We start from the raw sequence: 20,775 nt of genomic DNA on the forward strand, positions 1-20,775 counted from the left end.
TCAAATGACAAGTACAATCCCTGACAGATAAAAAACTGAATCATGGAGAAGTACATGGGATAAAAGGGGCAGCTAGGTGATGCAATGGATAGAGCGCTGGGCTTGGAATCAGGAAGACTCATTTTCATGAGTTCAAATCCAGCCTCAGACACTTACTGTATAACTCTGGGCAAGTCACTTCACCCTGTTTGCCTGGATTTCCTTATCTGTAAAATGGTCTGGAGAAGGAAAAGGTGAACCTGGTCCAGTGTCTGTTGAGAAAACCAAAAAAGGGTTGCAAAGAGTTAGACGCGACTTTAACGTCTCAACAACAACAAGGGATCATAGGCATAGAGCTGGAAAAGACCTTAGAGCCATTAAATCTATTCCCCTCTTTTTGCAGTCCAAGAAACTAAGGCTGAGACATTGTGACTTGCCCTGGGTTAGAGGTAGGATTTGAACTCAGATCTTCCTTACTCCCAACCCAGTAATTTAATCTACTGTACCACTTAGCTGTTCCTAATTAAAGTAAGTAACTTGACCAAATACATACCTATTTAATGGCAAAGATGGGAGTAAAAGCCAGGTCTTCCTGAGTTGCAGGCCCTGTTCTTTCCATTGTTAACAGGTTGCCTCCCACCATCCATGTCTTTCTATCTTAAGCATTCTCATTATGGAAGGGAAGGTTTGGGGGGGAGGTGAGAAAATCTGAGCATGGATCCAACTTCACAAGTATTTCATAAATAATTCATGATGGCTTAGTAAAAATTAAATTAACCAGCCATAAAATAAAATAAAAAATTCCCTTGGCAACACTGCAGAGGACATTTATCATGAGCTCCTGAGAGTTTATTTAACCTTTTAATAAAAACCAATTTTCTACAATCACCTTTCTGTGACCTGTTTTAAAATAAACCAGGGCTGATGGAAGACTTCTGGGTCGCAGGCCCTAGTACCATGTGCTTTGATTTAGACTTAGCAAGTTTTTTCATTACTAGGAAGTCCCTTTACTTGGGCCTTCCCAACCTTAAAAGGCTCAAAGATTGAGGACAAAAGAGAAGGTCCTAAAAGTCAATATAGTCTTTGACACTGCGCATCCTTAACCAAACCAACAAAAACATTTCTGCTTGTGGTGCTAGCCAGTCACCTTCCAGGAGACTCCTAACCCATTTTATTTGGTTTACGTTCAAACCTTATCTGGTTGGTCACATCTTGCCCCTGCTGCCCAAGGGTATGCAGATAAAAGAGTTGAAAGGGCGGCCATCGTGGACTTGGGTAACTTGAGCCAGAACAATCCTCGCTAATACTTCTACCTGAGTTATCTGGATGAAGAGCAGTCTTGCTTGCGCTTTTCTTTGCTAGAGGAAGTTTAGTCTCAGAGAGGCATTTAGGCTGATAAGTATAAAACTGAAATAAAAACATTAAGAAACAACAAGGCCAGTTTTATTTTACAACACAGTCATGAGGTAGTTAAGTTAGGAAAACAAGCAAATCATTAAAAAAGCTCTCTGGACTTAATTCATTCACTGCACATCTTATGCTGGGTGAAATGACCTGGAAACCATATTATTCATTCCCACACCCAGGAAAAAAGTCAAACCAAGCACTAACCAAGTCACCAAGAGAAACTTGCTCAAGCCTAGCACTAGGCATGTATGGAGATGTGCTGCTTATCCCCATTTTCACAAAATGGTCTAGCAGACTCCAGAACCCACGAGACTTTATTTTAATAAAAATGTCCTTTTTCAGAAAGGCCCCCTTTGCCCCGTTTCCCCACTAGATGAAAACCACTTGAGTTCCTGTATTCTTGCTACCATAGGAATCTGGTTATTTAGAAATGCTCTTCTTGGGCAACTTGATTTTTTTCCACCGGCGTAAAAGCACTCGGTACTTTTCAGACTCAGTTTTCTCTTCTGACACTTTTTTCAGGACAATTCGCATAGCTGTCTCTGTTTCTGATTCTTTATCCTCTCCAATGATGAGATCCAGTGTATCACCCACTTTCACCTGAAAATTTAAAAGTGATCATTATGACATTTTGGAAAATAGAGACTGGCTTATAAAACACTCCATTTGAGTATGATTTGTTTTTCATGAGCTAGAAATTCAGCTGGTACTGACAACAGAGCACAGTGATTATCTTCCTACAATGCAGGGCAGGACTCAGTACACACAGAAAGCCTGGTTTTCCTTCTAAGGCTGCTTCCCACTAGTCCTTTGCCTGCCATTTAACTACCTTCTGGGCCTCATTTTTCTCAGCCATAAAACAAAAAGGCTATACCAGATGACCTCTATGATCTTATGATTCATTATAGAAGGAAGATCAGGCTCAAATAACCTGTTGCTTTGGTGAACTCCTGACAAGTCTTTGGAGATTCCACCATTCACTCTGCTGTAATGTTCCAAAGGGCTCACCTGTGAGGTAAAGACTCAAGTACAAGTTTGCACTAGGCATGAGCACAGGGAGGCACTTTGCAAGTCACAGGGGTGCTATGATATACTACCTTTTTGTTGGTTTCAAATTAGGTCTGTTTATCTGTCTGCCAAATAACCTTGGTGCACAGACTTTCAGTCTGGTTCTTGTAGAACCCACAGTCATCCATCCTATCAGACACTGAACATTTTCTTGCAGAAATGGAAGCAAACAACATGTCCGTAGGTAGTCCTAGTAAGAAAGGAGCCAGAAATTTTACCTCAAAATATCAGACTTATAGGAACAGACCCCAGGAGATGCAAGGTGGGAAAGAATTGAGTTTAGAATTAGAGGACGTGGCTTTAAATCCTGGCTTTTCTACTTAACTAATTGTGATGTTGGTTAAGTCACTGGACCTTAGTTTTCTCCTATATAAAATGACTGGGATTCACAGATACTTAAAAGGCTAGTTAATTTACTCTGCCCTGCAGGTGAGAATAAAAAATATGGTCCTTATATTTAAAATTATATTATATTATAAAAATAAGTGCCTTATTTTTACCTTCTTTTCTATAAATGTGTATAATTATCCCTAAATGTCCTTTAGGACAGAAAAACTTGAGTTCAAATCCTGCCTCAGAAACTTATTAGCTGTATGACTATGTGCTGATCACTTAACATATATGGACCTCAGTTTCCTCATCTATAAAATGAGAGTAGACTGGATGACCTCTAAGGTCCCACCTGCTGCAAGGCTTTTTCAATCTTCCTTAATCTTATTACCCCTTCTTTGAAACTATCCCTATTTTATTTACACACACATATGTATGCATGTATGTACATATGTATACACACACATAACTGTCTGCAGTTGACTCCTTCATCAGACTGTAAGAGTTCCTTGAGAGCTGGAACTGTTTTTTTGCCTTTCTTTGTATACTTAGCCCTTAGCACAGTGTGTGGCCTACAGCAGGCCCTTAATAAATACTAATTGACTGATCTGACTTCAAGCTCTGACAGACTAAAAAGTGCCATACTGAGATTTACCCATGGACCACCTTGCCCAAAGGCCATCTCCAGTGGGGGCATCAAAGGCCCTTTGTTTCAAATAAAAAATTGGCGAATCAGTACAACTTGGCACAACTGTATTCAAATCTAGTAGCCAGTGCATGCATGATACCCATGAAACAGCAGATTTTAAAACCTATCAATTTAGTCACCCCCATACTGAAAGGAAGCAAAACATGTTCTCCAGGATGTGTTGGCCTTCCCTGAGAGGCATAGGCCCCACAGTACAGCACAGGCCCACCCGATTAAGTGAGCTGGACCAGTTTTAAGGAACTTTAAAACCTGGTCACAGCTTTCTTGTTGTGGTTATCCAATGTCTAATTTTCTGGGGGAAAATGAGAACAAGTGCATGAAAGCAACAGACAATGTCTATTCTGTCCCATGAGGAAAGAACAGTAATAAGTTATCACATTTATGTAGTACTTTGTAAAGTTTAAATAATGCTTTACTCACAAGAACTCTGGCATTACTTACAATCTAGAGCCACCTCTGAGGTGAGCAGTAGAAGTATAAGTACTCTCATTTTACATCTGAGGAAAGGTTTAGGTTACTGGCCTGGTCACACTGCTAATAAGCATCAGAGCTCAGATGTGAACCCCTGGCTTGAGTCTAAGGTCTACAATTATACTACCATGTACAGCAGACTGGATCCCCCCTTGACTTCATTCAGGAGAATGTTTCAGAGGAAATTCATTCAGAAAACAATGTTTCTGATGCTTTTCTGATCTCTTGTATGTTCTCATAATAATAAATGCTTATTTAAGGAGCCTAAATAAGGGGCAGATGGAGTTTGACAGCACGTGGCTATACAAAGTTATCTTATATTCTGTACAAAGTTACTAGCTCCACAGATTAATACTTGAAAAGCCCTTCATTTTCAGCACTTTGAAAAGTTTTTGCCGGCTCTTGGCATAGCTTCGATGCTGAACAAGGGATTAGCCAGGAATAGTACCTAGGCAGGGGCAACCTCCTGGGGCATCCAAATGACAATTCTCTGTTCCCTCTTCTCCCTATCGTGGGGTCCAGGGAGGAAAACCAGGCCCAATATCTATACAAAGCAGAGTTGGCTTGGATCAGTGGTTCCAACCATCTACATTTCAAATCTCCACTTAGTTACACTGTTACCATGACTACCAGACTTCCCAGTAACAGGCAGGACAGCCTCTCTGGCAGCAGAATGTTAATACTGCCCCCAACCTCCACTGACCCCCCATGAGAAATCTGGAAAGCAGTGAGGCACAATATAAAACTGAAGATGGGCTGGTAAAGAAGCAATTAGGCGGTAGTTAACAATACATCATAGCAGGGAGAAAAAAGGCATAGTGTTGGGAGTGAAGAGATGACCAGGCTGGGATGCAATCATTTTTTACTCTGGGAATATTGTATGCAGAATAATACAATAGTTATTAGAACTGAGGAAGTCGCTGGACTAAGTTCAAGGAAAAAAAGCAAAGATACAAAATGCTCAGCCCAGCTTCAGGATGAATGACCAATTTGCTAAAATTTTTGCAATTTATATCTGCAGCGACTGACTGACATGAGATCTCCCACTATAAAAACCATAAAGGTCAAAGAGGAAGAGTTCATTTGCCTGAGGGCAGGGACTATGAAACTAGGAGGAAGAGGGAAGAAATAAAGAGGTTTTCCTCATGTCTTATATGTTTAGTTGGGAGAGCTTCTACAATAACATTCCCCCAAACAAGGAACATCCCGTGGAGTGCCCTAGAATTATCAAGACACTGCTCTTAGAAACCAATGTGCCAAGAATCATTCTGAAATGAAAAGGGAGTTTACAATGAAAAATAAAAAGTACTCCTTAGCTGTTTTTCCCAGAATTACTGGGATCCCTACTAAATTCTTACCTGCAAAAATTATTCTGGCTTTCAAAGGAAGCTTCTACAGTAACAGGTGCCCTCTGAAATTCACATGTTTACATCTTATGCAAAGTAGTTCCTTTAGGGCACTGAAAGCATTAGTTATACATGTTTCACACCATAGGAAAAAAATACATGATTCTAAAATATCCACTAAACATGTTTAATTTTTTTAAAGTTTTTACTTCAATAATACTAACAAAGTCCAATGTCTCCTTACTGTCCTTCACCTACCCCACACTCTTTTCTATTTTCTTCCCTCTCTCTGTCTGAACCTGGGGTCTTTAACCATTTCCATGTCATGAACCTCTTTAGCAGTCAATCTGGTGAAGTTGACAGAACTCTTCTTACAATAAAGGTTTTTACTAAATGAAATAAAATACAATACATAGAATTACAAAGGAAAATAATTAGAACAGTTACCTAAATTTAAGAAAACAACAAATTTCCAAATGCCAGGCTCAGAATCCTCCATCTAAACCATACCTCCTGCTCCTCCAAGGTCCATCTCAAGTCTCACTTCCTCCTGAACCCTTAAGGACTTCAGCCCACAGGGATCCTTTTTCGCTAAATTCTCAAAACTCCTATAGGCACTGTTTATCAGCACCATTTCTGGCCAAACCCAATTGTGGTGCTGCCTTGTGCTGTTCTAATGATTGTAAGTTCACTGACAGCAAAGGCCTTGTCACGTGCTTATTCTGTATTTCCTACAGGACCTAGCACTGGGCTAGGAAGAGACATTTGTTTAACTGACTACTGAAGAGAACACTGGCTCTTTGATGTGAAGCCAAAGAAACCCTCGAATGAAAACCATCTCCACTGCTATTTAGGGTGTGTTACTGTGGAAGAAGCAAAGAAAACTCAAGGGTTTAGTCAATGGATCTTCCTAGTTTCTGACTTTGACTTCCAATACTATAGAAAAAAAGAGATGAATCATTAAAATGACCACTGAAACTGCTGAAGAATAAAATTCTTTAATATGATCTTTGTCTCTCATTCCCACCAAAATCTCTTAAGGGCCACTGGCCCTGGCTATGCTTTGAGTACTCATGTTCCTACCAGGGGAATGAATGGATTTGGGATGAGGGAAGGAGCGGCATCAGCTCAGGACTGGCAGTATCTCTGACAAATGTATTTCAATGTCAACTTAAGTTTCAACAACTCACCGTTCTGCTTTTCTTCCACAATTTTTCTCCATTCAATCTGAGTTCACCTTTATAGAATGCATCTTCTATTTTACTTTAGGGGAAAAAAAGAGAGAGTGATGCTGTAGAGTAGTATTGTATTTACAACAGTCAACAGACTTGCTGGAGAAAGTCTACCAGCAATAGTGAATGAATAACTAGGGGACTAAATTGATTGTTCACATTGAAAGCAATGCGGCATCAAGGGTTAATTCCACGTGTGTCTAAAACAATGACACCAAAGGCCATTTCCGAATCAGTGAACTGATGCACAGATGTCACACTGCTGCCCTTGTGTTGCCAACTAGTACTCTAATGAGCCCAACATGGGCACACGTTGAGGTTACTGTCTAGGGCAGGGCCTCTCTGGTATCCTGCCACCTGGGAACTTGTCTGCCAATTTATCAACCTTATCAACTAAGAGCTGCCAAATTGGTGAGATCCTCCTAAAAAGAGTTACTGTATTCTTTATCATCATTTTTTTTTTGCTCTAGGAAATCGGAAGCAGTACGTACAGTGAGTGCCATCTACAAACCCCACAGCTGTACTGCAATTAAACAGCTGCTAAATGGGCATCTCCCATGTTTATCTCATCCTACTGAAATTTATGTCGCAACTGGATTAAGAGAAAAGACACAAAAAACTATCTCATTTTCACTTGGCTTTTTATTTTTTTAAGACCATCAAATAACAAGCAAGGGGTTGTTTCTTTTTTCTTTTGTTGTTGTTGTTTTTCCTGTTCTCTGTGATTTGGCTTATATAAACTAAGTAGCAGATATGCCTGTGGTAGAGAGAAAAGCCACCTTAGTAGGACCATCAGACTTTAGAATGGAGAATATAGGGATCATTCTGACTGGCCAGAGGAGAATCAGGCCACTATGTGCTGATGGCAGTCACTGCCACTGACTGCCTGAAGCTCCAATACATGCTGTGTCCATACAGGTGTCGAAGATGCATCAAGGCACTGAAAAACTAAACAGTCCTCTATATACACACAGGATGTCTGGCAAACTGAACGCTTGAATAAACAAGGGAATAAAGTGACAGAGAAAAGTAATGCTTAATAAACTCAACTGTGGAGAGTAAAATGCTTTAAAGTTATCAGCTTCCAGAGAATCTTCACTCTTTTTATAGCTAGCTGAGCAAGAGGTACAGAAAAACATTAATGACTCCCTAAAAAACTGTTTAAAAAATCAACTTGTGTGACCAACCATCCTACGCCTCATCCTTCCCCATGGATCCAAAAGTAGCCAAAGGCCACTTTTAAATTAACGCCCCCCCATTTTTAGTATAAATAATATGGCAAAGTGGAAAGAACTTTGGTCTAAGAGGCAGAAGACCTAAGTTCTGTTCTCAACTCTCCCCAAAACTCGCTGCGGGGTGTCAAGTCACTAACGTTTATAAACCTTGATTTCTCTACTTGTAAAATGAGGATACTGGATAAGATGACCTCTTGGGAACTTTCTAGCTCTGAAATTCTGTGATTCTATTATTCTATGCTATTAGTCATCCAGGGTGGGCACATGAGTATTTGTAAAGCTAGACTACATCAACTGATATAAAAAACAAAATAGCTAATGGTTAGTACCATCATACACCTTCCAAACTTACTTTCTTGCAAGATCCAGCCCTGTTTTCAAGATGACATCATACCGAAAAGAAGGGACGACTTTCTCCAGATCCTTATAGTCTTTTACTACATTGGGGTCATCTTCAAATTCATCTTCCTGCTCACTCATCTCTCCCCGATCTTCATCAGAATCATCGTCATCATCTTCTACTTTCTGCAAAGCTTTTTTACTGGTCTTTTTAGACCCTGTGTTGCTTTTGAGTCTTATAGAAAAGAGTGAAATGCATTCTGGGGATATTAAAAGCCCTGGGAGTTTCACAGAGGAAATGCCACAGAAGAATAATGTTCTATAGTTTGATGTGTTTAACTGATAACTAGCAGAATTTATGTACTGACTCCAAGAGGTACAGGGTTTATGTGCAAGAGATGTCCCCCAGGGTCCTATCCAGACATTCGGTTTTCTTAAAGCACGGATGGGCAATCTGAGACTAGTCATAGCACACATCACCTGAAACAGAAGACATTAAATCAGATGTATTTTCCAAATGTGGTATTACTGAAATTGCATAACATAAAAAATTCATAATATAGACCTGCCATCTCCTTTTCTTAGGTCGAATTTAATTCTTTCCTACAGCTAGAGGATATGATTCAAGTAAGTGACTATGCTCCACACATTCAAAGTAATTAAGCCATTTATTCATACACAGCCTTGGTTCTACTTAAGGAAAAGAATTAGCTTTGGGAATAGTGGCCAAGCATGCCAATGGGTACAATTATTGGTAATTTCCTAATAATTTTTTTTTAAAGTTGGAAAATTATGTAGAGAAAATTTTAAGGAAAATTCTTCTGTAAATAGTGTTCCTGATTATGCTAATGAGATGTGATAACAAGGATTTGTGAAATCCAAAGAAAATTCTCAACCTTCCCTCATTTCAACCTCCTTCCTGACCTCAACCCAAACTGCTAACTAGCTAAATCGAGAGATTTGAATTTCACTTCCTCCTCTTCCCTTAGCATTTTCCTTATCTTGTTCTATCTGATAGAGAATGGATGATAAAGATGAACAGAAGGGACTTTTGGCTCTGACTAGGTCACCAGAGGCAAGGTCCCTTCTCCAACCCATAGCAGAAAAATAGGCAAGCCAGGAAACAAAAAGACAAGGGGCTGAGGGAGGGTAATGTCAATGATATAAAAATTTTCATATACCACCAAAGTGAGCCAAAGAACAATCAATTTACCTAGAAACCACCTTCTTATAGAATATATAAATAAGCTTCCCAATGTGTGCAAAACTGGTTTTAGAAACTGATTCTACAACCATAAAACACAAACGCTTTCTAAATGGCCAACAGTTGGTACTTGAGTCTGAAAAAGTACTCTTTTGCTAAGGTTATACTTTACAATTGATATCCTTTAATAATGACACTCACAGTTCATTATCTTTTTTCCCCTTTCATCTCGCCATATAACACAAAGTGTTCAACAATAGCCATCCACAAGTCTCACACAAAAGCATGCAGTTAGAAGCTACTGTGACATGCTGCCAGCCTCCATCTGCTGCCGTTTGGGGCCTTGTTTTTTGCTGGTTTGATGAGACAGAAGAACGCTAAACACACGACCTCCTGTCCTAGTGCTTTCAGGGTCCCCTAGTCTACTTCTGCATCTCACGTAAGAAATAGAGCAGGCTCAAATCAGGGGCTGCTTTTACAGAATAGCTCTAATTTAAAATTCTCCCAAGAAAGTACTTCCTGTGATGTAAACAATTTATCAGGCAGTGAAAGCCACACACTGTCATATGGCTAACCCAACTACAGGCCACAGACTCTCAGTCACTTACTCATACTGATGAAGAAATACTGCCAGAAATTACTTTTCATCCCATCCTGTCCCATTTGGCAGAAGACGGGTCATAACTATTAACAGAAGGGACATTTGGTCCAGAGTAGTTTACCAGAGAAGGCCATGGAGACAGAGAAGATCTAGATCAGTAACAGTGAAGAATGGCTGGCTTTATATAGGGCTTTAAGGTTTACAAAGTCCTTTACATGTTATTTCCTTTGATCCTCACAACTCCATGAGGTAAATGCTGTCATTATCTCTTTTTAAAATGTAATTAATTTATTTTGATTTATCAACAATCACTTCCATAAGCTTTTGAGTTTTAAATTTTTCTCCCCCTCCCTCTCCAAGACAACATGCAATCTGATATAAGGTATATATATACATTCCTATTAAACATATTTTCACTTTAGTGATGTTATAAGTAAGAATTAGAACCAATAGAAGGAACCACCAGAAAAAGGAAACAAAACACAACAGAAGAAAAAAAAATAGCAAGTAGTATGCTTCAATCTGCATTCCAACTCCACATCCTTTCTTTGGATGTGGACAGCATTTTCCATCATGAGGCCTTTGGAGATACCTTAGATCCTTGTATTGCTGAGAAGGGTTAAGTCTATCAATTTTAGTCGTCGCACAACATGGCTGTTACTGTGTACAACATTCTCCTGGTTTTGCTCACTTCACTCAGCATCAGACCACACAAGTCTTCCCAGGTTTTTCTGGTCTTCCTGCTCATCATTTCTTATAGCACAATAGTATTCCATTACATTCATATACCACAACTTGTTCAGCCATTCCCCAATTGATGGGCATCCTCTCAATTTCCAATTCTTTGCCACCACAGAAAGAGCTGCTATAAATATTTTTGTACATGTGGGTCCTTTTCCCATTTGTATGATCTCTTTGGGATACAGCCCTAGGAGTGCTATTGCTGGGTCATTATCCCTATTTTAAAAGTGGGGAAACTAAAATTGAAAGAAAACAGTGACTAAGTATCTGAGGCAGGATTTGAACTCAGGTCTTCCTAATCCATCAGTACTATGTAATCTAGCTGTTTCTAGTGAATCTACATGTAACAATAATAGGATTAATTTAAATTTATATAACACTTAAGGTTTGCAAGGCATCAAAACACTAACAACCCAGAAAGGGTAGGATCTATTCTATTTATCACTTTGGATAAATTCTGAACTGGGACTTGTGATTTCATCAGTATAGGAACCCCTTCTCTGCAACTTGTAGTTTTAAAGAGTTGCCTGGGAAACTCAGACATTAGGTGACTTGGGCAGGCTGGATAACTGAGGCACTCTGGGGCACTCAGAGGTTAGGTGACTTACCCAGTCACATAGCTGATATGTCATCGGTAAGACTTGAAACCAAGGGCTACAAACTGAGAGACTAGCTCTTCATACATTACACAATGCTTTTTAGCACTTCCAAAATCTACTTCCTCTCCCTCCCCAAATCACCAAGTAACCAAGACTTGTTACTTAACCTCTTCCTTTTCTGTGAAAGAATATACTTTCCATAACACCCTGAAATACTTCATAAGCTAAGGGAAGAACTATCTGCAACTCAGGAGACAGGAAATATTGCGTACCTTGGATGAGGGGAAAGGGCAGTGTCTCTGGAGTCAAACACTATCTCTGATGCTTAACCTCCCTGGGCCTCAGTTTCCTCATCTGTAAAATGAAGGGGTTGGATTAGATGGGCTTAGAGGTCTCTTCCCTATGATGGTCTTCCACTGTAATAAGTTTCAAGTTCAAGCCCTTCTACTCCCATCAATAATAATAAATTTAATAGCTAGTATTTATATAGCACTTCAAAAATATTTTCTCATTTAATCTTCACAACAGCTTTTGGTGGTACACACTATTATTATCCCCATTTTACAGATGAGGAAAATGAGGCAGATAGAAGTTAAGTGACTTGCCCATGGTCACAACAGCTACTTTGTATAGCTAAGGCCCTAAACATGGTAGCATCAGCTCAAAATAACATGTTGCATCAATTAGATGCATTAGTGGGGTGCCTACCCAGTGGGGAGGGATTAAGGCACTGAGTTTTTATCACTTTTGTTAACACACTTCAGCAAATTATTTTTTGCTTTCTGGTATTCATGTAAAAGGACTGTAACCCCTGAACGTAGGGACGTAGGACTAGAGATTTAAAGCTAAGAGACCTTAGAGATCAACTACTCCAAACCTTTCGTTTTACAGATGGGTAAACTGAGAGACCCAGAAATGTCAAATGACTTATCCAAGGTCACTCAGGTAGAAAGTGGCAGAGTCATGATTAAAACCCAGGACCCTGAGGCCAAACCAGAGCTTTTCCCACTAAACGACAAGGCTGTCCTACGGACAATCAGATACAACATTGGTGCTCGGGTTAGAGGTCAGGGCTATACCTATTAGATTTGGAAGTCAATTCAATTCAGCCAACATTTATGAAGTGACTACTCCATGTAAAATGCTAGGGATGGAAATCTTATGGAAATCACTTGCCTTCTCTTGCTCAATTTCATCTAAAAAAAAAACCCAGTGGGTTGGTCTAGAGTATGTCTAGAGCCCCTCCTAGCTCTAACTCCTGTGATCCTATGTTCTCTGCCAACTCATGCCAGCTCTCCGTGGCTTGAAGATCTGGAGTCAAAAGACCTGAAATCAAATTGAATCTCTACAATTCCACTGGATAGGATTTTGAGTAAGCCACTTAGTAGTCCCTTAGGACCTCCACCTAGAGTAGATAATTCTAGACAAGAATAAGTGGATAAGGATAAGGTCCTCAGGGCACCAAGATGGCTGGAAAGAAGAAACTGTCACACCTCCTTCAAGAGGAGCTTTGACTTTTATAGCATTTACTTAATCCCACTCAAATCTTTCCTTTTTGCATGCACAATTCCTACCCAGTCCTTCCCAAATTATTCCAGCCTAAAGACATTATGGATCATAAAACTAGAGGCCAGAAACCCTGAGGGTCTTCCCCTCCCAGTTCGAGATAGACAGACAGATAGATAGATATAGATAGATAGATAGATAGATAGATAGATAGATATTTTTTTTAATTAGGTAAAGAGGCCATTCTGTGCCTCATTTCTTACCTAGCCTTAACCACTGAATGGGCACTGCCTCAATCAAACTGAGACCGGTTAAAAAGGCCCAAAGTCTCCCACTGCATCCAGAGCTATCTCCAGTCATCCTGATCTATATCTCACCACTGGACCCAGATGGCTCCAGCAGAGAAAGTGAGACTGGTGACTTTGCCCAGCTCTCCCTCACTTAAATCCAATTCACTTGCATGTCATGGCATCACCTCCCTGATGTCATGGCCCTCTTTGAAAATGAAGGACAAACAGCAAAACTAGTGCTAGAAAGAGACCTCAGAAGCCATCTGGTTCAACCCCCTAATTTTACACAATGAAAAAACAGACCCAAGTAAAATAAATGATTTGCCTGAGGTTACACAGGTAGCAAATGTCATAGATGGGATTTGATTCTAGGTCCTTTGACTCAAGAGACAATGCTCTTTTGAAGGCGAGAGTCCCACCACTGGGGACTCTCAGGGCAATCTGTCTTAGAGCTCTCATAATTGGTACCATACCACAAACCACTCATCTATTGTATATTATTATCTCCTCTGTTTCATGTGTTCTACACTCCTTAAAGGTCAAGACTAAACCCAACAAAGTTCTGTACTCACACTGGGGGAGGAGGAGGGAAATTAAGGAAGAGAGGAAGGAGGCTAGCAACACACACCTCAATCAATCCCTATTGAGACTTCCACTATCAGGAATACTTAAACTCATTTTGTGTCATGGATCCTTTAGGCAGTCTGGTGAAGCCTATGGACCCCTTCTCGGCAAAATGTTTTTAATATATATGATACATTAGATTACAAAGAAAACAAATTGTATTGAAATACAGTCTTTAGACATGAAAGCTGCAGTCATATAGGATAGTAGTGAGGAGTGTAAATATTTTGAGATAGCTCCAATTATAATGTGTTATAAAAATATCTGATTTCTATTGGTGACAATGTCACGGTACCGCTAATACTAATACTCTGGCTTATTGCCTACATTCATAATGGAAAGAAACGCTAAATTTCAGTCAGAGGTTAGTGAAAATAAAGATATAATTTTTTTTCAGACTCCATGAAATGTATCTACAGGACACCATAGATTCCAAATTAACAACTCCTATTCAAAGACAAGGGAATCTTCTACTCAGTCAGCTGCACACCCCCACTCCTGCAGAGAAATTCTAGGAGTTATAAAGGGCAATGGGCTCCTCAGAAAAGAAAAGAATTCCAACATTTATGCAGCACAGTTAAGGTTTACAAAGTGATTTACATAGACTCTCATACAATCCTCACAAAAACCCTGGAAGGCAGGTGCTATCATTTATCCCCATTTTGCAGGTGGGCAAACTGAGGAGACAGGTTAAGTGACTTGCCCAGAGGGTCATGAAGTATTTAAGAATCTGAGGCTTGCATTTGAACTCAGATCTTCCTTTCTGCAAGTCCCCAGTGCGGTAAGTTAGCATTTTTTTCATGGTGCTTTAAGTTTTGCAAAGAACATTTGAGCCACACACACAACCACCCCGGGAGATAGGTGCTACTACTATTCTCCCCTTTTACAGAGTAGGAAACTGAGGCTGGAGAAAGTGACTAGCCCGAAGCCACAAGGCTGTTAAAAGCGTGTAGAGGCCTCAGCAGAGCCCGGCGTCCCCCAGATTCCTGGCCTAGCGCCCAAGGCCCTGCGCTGCGCCCCGGGCTCACCTTGCCCCCCGCTACCCTCCTAACCCCTCCCCCCAAGGGCCCGGGACTCCTCCTTGGCCCCCTCCCCCCTCGGCTCCCCCACAGGAAGGCCACAGAGCCCTGCGCCTTTTCCCCAAGGTCAAGAGCACAGGGAAACCTGACGCTCAGGTTTCCGCAGTACAGAGCTTCCCCACCCCCTCCCCTGGGGCTACCTCCCCCCTTAACGCTCCCCCTGTAGCCCCCCACACCCACGTGGGCAAGCCCCCACACACATTCGGGGCTTGTCCGCGGATCTGGGGACGTGGGTGGGTCACGCGGGCTCCGGCTGCGCCCACCCGGCTTAGAGGGGCGTCCGGTGGGGGCGGGTTACCTCAGTGCGTGAAGGGGCGGGGACCCCTCGACTGCTGCCCCGGCCCGGCCTGACAGCCCCTTCCCCTTCCACCCCAGCGCCGGCGCAGAGCAACGAGGACAGTGGAGAGCTGAGAGAGAGCGGCCTGGGGCTGCCGCCGAGCGGGGACGGCGGAGCAGCGACCCCTGCTGGAGCTGCGGGCTTGGAGGACTAGCCCCAGAGCCTGGCCCAGGCCACGCCCCCGAACCAGCCCCGCCCCGCGCCCGGCCCTCCCGGGGCTGCACCCTGCCCGGCTTCGCCCTCCGCAATGTATTCAGCCTCATTGTTCTCTCCCTCCTTCTGTCCCCGATTCTTCCCTTCTGCCTTCCTCTTTTCTCCCTCCTTCGTTCCTCAACTTCTTCCCTTCTTCTGCCTCTCTTTTCAATCTCTTCTGCCTCCCTTTCAACTTCTCCCTGCTCTTCCTTTCTTCCCTCTGCCCCCTCCTTCCATTTATTCCTCCCTACCTCCTTGTCTTCCTCTCTTTCTTTCACATTTTCCCCTTCCCTTTTCCTCCTCCCTATATTCTTCCCCTCCTCTCTCCCATTCTCTTCCCTTTTCCCTCTATTCTTTCCTACCCCTACCCCCCCCTTTCTTCTCCCTCATTCTTGGTCTCTTCTCTACTCATTCTCCTTTTTTCAATCAACCAGTCAATAAACATTAAGTGCCTACTGTGTGCCAGGCACTTTGCTAAGCTCTGGGATACAAAAAGGCAAAAAATAGTCCCTGCTCTCAAGGAGCTTACAATTGAATGGGGAAGGCAACATACAATATATTCAGAGCAAACTATAAGTAGGATAAATAGGAAATAATTAAAAAGAGGGTAAGCCTTGGCATTAAGAGGGATTAGACAAGGCTTCCTCTAAAAGGTGGGATTTTAGGTGGGACTTTTCCTCCTTCTCTTCTTCCTCCTCTTTCTTTTCCTCTCTCTTCATTACCCTCTTACTCCCTCTCTTTATGTCCCCCCTTCTTCCTCTCTCCCTTTTCTTCCTGCTTTTCCTTTCTCCCTCCTGCTCCTTCTCTCTTTGTCTCCTCCTATCTCCTTTTCCTCTCTCTCCTTCCGGTTCTTTCTCTACTTATTCCCTTACCTTCCTCACTCTTTTACTCCCTGCTCTGTCCTTTGCTTTCCCTTACTCTTCCACTTCCTTAATCTTCCTCTTCCCCCTTTTCCCTACCTCTCCTTACTCTCCTACTCTTCTTACCTCTGGCCTCTTTTTCCTTCCTGCTTCCCTACTCACCTGTTTTATCCTATCTTCTTCACTCTTTCTGCCTTCTTTCCCTCTCTCTCTTACTCTACTTCCCCCCTCCTCTCCCTTTCTCCTTTTCTTTCCTTCCTCTCTCCCCTTCAGTCAACTAATCAATCAACTAGCACCTCCGTTGACTTCCTTTCCCTCGTCTGCTTTATGCTTGAACTTTTCCTTCCTAGCCCTCCTCCAACTCCACCTTCTTCACCTATTACTTCTCTGGTCGCTATTATTGCTCTGTTAATTCCTGGGTCTCTAGAAAAGGAAAATTCTCCAGGGTCTGGTCCCAAAGAGAAGTAAGAACTGTCAGTGGCAGAGTCCAGGCTGAATAATCAGTGACTTGCCAGGATGATCTTCCAACAGGCTTGGGCAGGGGGAAACAGTACATGAAGCTTAAGGAATTCTTTCTCAAGAAAGTTGTACCCTGGCACTTTGAAAAGTTTTTATCACATCCCCTCAATTAAAAAAAAGCACAAAAAACAATTATCAGCTGTCTTCTAAGTGTTTGAAGGGATGTCAAGATGAAGTAGATTTGTTCTGCTCCAGTGCTTAGCATGTAGTAGGCTCTTAATAAATGTTGATTGATTGATTGATTGGCCTCAGTGAGCAGAATTATGGGTGGAAGCTATAAAGAGGAAAATTTAGGCTTGATATGAGGAAAAACTTCCTAACAACTAGAACAATCCAAGATTGAAATGAACTGCCTGGTAGATGATGATTTCCCACTGTTTGGAGGTCTTCAGGCAGAGCCTGAACCATTTTTGGTTATGGCAGAGCAGAACCATTTTTCCAGTATGTTTATTTTGGAAATTCCTTTTGTAGATGGGTTATACTACATGGCCAGTAGTGTCTCTTCCAACTCTAAAATTCTTTGATTCATTCATCTAATGTGTCATCCATTTCGTCAGAGTGCCACGAAGAACTTAAGGCATTACAGCTTATGAGATCTCATCTAGCTACAGTTATTGTTGACTATTATTGTTGTTGGGTTGGTTTTTTTGTGTGGGTTTTGTGTTTGGTTTTTGGTTTTTTTAAGGATAAGGGATCCTTTCCCTAGTCAGCAAAAGCAGCCCTCTGTAGGGCAGGCTATGACACCTTGTGGGAGGAAAGAGACAAAGGTCTAGCCACTTTTCATCAGGTTCTTCTCATGTAGGATCTGGTGACCAAAGTCTAGCACTCTGTGAAAATAGGACTTTGGACTACAAATTGTTGAAATCGAGCCTTTTAGCCCAGGTTCAATAAGATTTAACCAGGAACTGAAGAAAGAAATTCAAGAAAACCGTCTGACGCATAATGTTTTATTAATTTTCATGTGGGTGGTCCTGTGGAAGCATGCTAGGTTAAGTTCAGGAAACAGTATCTTGTTCCCCTACATTTGGAGACATGTTTCTTCGTTCTTTTTATATCTGCAATTCTACCTTGAGGATTTGCATTGCCCTCATGCTTTGCTTTCTGTATCCAGTAACAGCAACTTATAAAATTTGTAGCATTAATTGTATACTGTATTTAAAGCTGGAAGATAATGCAAAAGATGTATATCATGTCACTCCAGTTTAGCTAAAGTGTTTATCCATTGCATCACACATTAGTTTTTGTATGTTGTATATGCTCTTGCCTTTTCCATTAAGGTGCTTTAAAAAAATGGATTAATATTATAGTGGGACAATAAATTTAAAGGGAGTGGGGCATAGGGAATAGAAGTCAAGAAGCCCTGCCTTCCTGTCCTATCTCTGATATACCAGTTATTTGCCCCTGAGCAAGTCACTTAACTTCTTAGTGTGCTGGGCAACTCTTTAAGATTAAATTGCAAAATTGGTACCAGTTAGGGACAGGCATAATGCCAGCACCCTGTTAGTTTGATACTGGGACAAAGTGAGGCATTCAGGAGGTTAGCATTGCCCTTAAACTGCAATGATATAAAATAAGGCTATAATGACACCTTAGCTTCTTTGAAATTGGGTATCTCCATATGGAAATGCATCTGGTCATCAAGGTATGTATTCATGTGGTTTTCATATAGTCACCAAGTCAGAGGAGGCTGAATTCACATGGTTGTGACTTTTTATGCCTATAAATGACCAAGAAATTTCAAGGAGTGAGGGACCAGTTATTTTCCAGGAAAAGCTCTGGTATCTTTTAGAGAAACCTAATCCCTATAGCAGGGAAATGAAGACACCCTGGTCCTAACACAGTGCCCATAGGCATCAACCCATCAATCAATAGCCATTTTTTCCACTGTTTATTATGTGCCAGGCACCATGCTAGGTTCTGGTGAGCCTAATGAAGAAAGGCAAAACAGTCTTTGCCTGAAGGAGCTCATGTTTTTTTGGGGGAGTTCCTTTAGTTGGACTTTTCTGTACTAATGAAATCATAGATCTGGACCAAAATAAAATGTGTATACTATTGTTATGGAGCATAGTCAAAATAGCTTATTAATGGACTACATAAAATCAAAATGCTAATTGGTCTTTAAAAAAATCTTGTCAGATCTTAGCTGACATTTCTGTAGTGCTTCCATATTACTGTCACTTCCCTAACAAAAACCTTCTAATATGCAAGTATTCCATTTTACAGATGAGAAAATGGACCCAGAAAGGATAAATGATTTGCCCAAGGTCACACAATCAGTGTCAAAATTAGGACTCAAAATCAGTCTCCTGATACCATGTCCAGTTCATTTTCCACTATATTATTCTAGCTGTCATAATCTTTGTAATTTATTATTATATACATATACATATAGATCACTATGTATGTTTCTTTATGATAAAGTTGTATCACTTTTTTTCAAAGATAATTATTGATATTAACTCCTGGAGTACAATCTAATTATGTGTATGAGCTAAAAATTAAATTAAAAAATGAAAAGCACCAATTACCACCAAAAAAAAAGAAAGAGAAAAGATATTCAGATACTGTAGTGAGATTAAAACGTACTGTGGAAATTATGTCCCATGTTATTTACTCTTTTCTCCAGAATGTTATTTGCTCCCTTTCCTCTAGATCAAGTGTTCTTATCCTAGCATCCTAATCTGAGATAGATTTCAGGAGGTCCATGAACTTGAATGGAGAAAAAAAAATTTATTTCCACTAACCTCTAAATGAAATTTAGTGTTTCCTTCAATTTTTAAAAAAATGATTCTGAGGGCAGCTAGGTGGCACAGTGGATGGAGCACCGGCCCTGGATTCAGGAGGACCTGAGTTCAAATCCAGCCTCAGACACATAACACTTACTAGCTGTGTGACCCTGGGCAAGTCATCTAACCCCATTGCCTAGCCAAAAAAAAAAAAAGATTCTGAAAAGGGGTCCATAGGTTTTACCAAACTGCCAAAGGGGCCACAACACAAAAAAGGGAAAGAATCACTGTTGTAGATGTCATATGCTTTTTCTCTCTTAGGGAGGTAGGGTAAGAAAAAGGAGGAGAGAAAAGACAAGAGTGGGAGGGAGAGCGCACTGTAATTTGACCACAGACCTTCCAGCCATCTAAAGTTAGTTTAATACATAAATAAGAGTAGTGATTAAAAAAAATTGGGCCTAGATTTCCAGAGATGATTCCTCCCACAGAATTACATAGAAAGAAAAACTAATCCTTAATTAATGCTTTCATACTTCAGGGATTCATGAGTTTGGTGAGGGTACTCCCTCCCACCAACATAGGTCGCAACCCCTTTGTAGTGTAGCAGATGGCCTTGGTAAAGGACCACACTGGTGATGCACAACTCAGATTTAATAAGGTTGGTCCTCATATGACTAACATGAGACGGCACCTTTCCAGCCTTGGTAGGGCCTGCTGGAACATGAGAACCCAGGCTTACCCCACCCATGATGAGATGTTAACGTAGAACTTTTGTATATTAATTTACAGATTATAGAGATGCTTGGTAAATTGCTTTGGAGATAAAAAGAGAAATATTTTGAAGACATAAACTTGCTAAAAATAAGGTATAGTTGTTAGACACTGGAATTTGTTAAAGAAGTAGTAAGAAAAACCGGTTGGTTTTTTTTATAGAAATTGTGATATAATGAGGGCCCAGGATAACCAGACTTCTTTCCTCTCCACATTCTGCTTCTGACTCTCTAGACCTTGCCACCTTGCCTCAGCTGCCTTCTCATCCTGTAGCCCCCCTTTGCTTCCAGCATTCCCCCATTGGTGTGTTTGTCCTGGAACCTTCATTGTGAGGAAGGGCCCAGGACAGTCATCATTTTTTTCCCTATCTGATTCTTATTCTATAGACTTGCCACCATTGCCACTGAATGGGTACCTTCTCCCTCAGCCCTGCTTTTCAGCTCACTTTTATGTATTGTCTTCCCCCATAAGAATGTAAGCTCCTTCAGAGCAGAGGTTAGCTGTCTTTCTTTTTCTTGTGTTTGTACCCCCAGTGCTTAGCCTTATGCCTGGTACATAGTAAGTGCTTAATACATACTTATTGGCTAACGACTGTAGGGTGGGTTCTCAA

General features: G+C 41.1%; 1 protein-coding gene across 2 annotated transcripts; it reads right to left on the reverse strand.

Annotated features, from left to right (window-relative positions):
- Positions 1 to 1,400: 1,400 nt before the first annotated feature.
- On the reverse strand, positions 1,401 to 15,179 carry MTRES1 (mitochondrial transcription rescue factor 1). 2 transcript variants are annotated; one of them, XM_021008160.2, is made up of 5 exons: positions 15,059 to 15,179; positions 11,534 to 11,615; positions 8,130 to 8,596; positions 6,501 to 6,573; positions 1,401 to 1,986 (listed from the first exon to the last, which is right to left on the reverse strand). In XM_021008160.2, exons 3-5 carry the CDS (start codon positions 8,591 to 8,593, stop codon positions 1,807 to 1,809), a joined length of 717 nt encoding a protein of 238 aa, XP_020863819.1. In that variant the 5' UTR covers positions 8,594 to 8,596; positions 11,534 to 11,615; positions 15,059 to 15,179; the 3' UTR covers positions 1,401 to 1,806. The 2 variants fall into 2 exon arrangements, with proteins under 2 accessions (XP_020863819.1, XP_020863818.1); XM_021008159.2 differs by lacking the exon at positions 11,534 to 11,615 and having other exon boundaries at positions 15,059 to 15,178.
- Positions 15,180 to 20,775: the final 5,596 nt, after the last annotated feature.

Source organism: Phascolarctos cinereus, unplaced genomic scaffold, assembly GCF_003287225.1.
Source record: "Phascolarctos cinereus isolate Bilbo 61053 unplaced genomic scaffold, phaCin_HiC Scaffold_5;HRSCAF=322, whole genome shotgun sequence".
NCBI lineage: Eukaryota > Metazoa > Chordata > Mammalia > Diprotodontia > Phascolarctidae > Phascolarctos > Phascolarctos cinereus.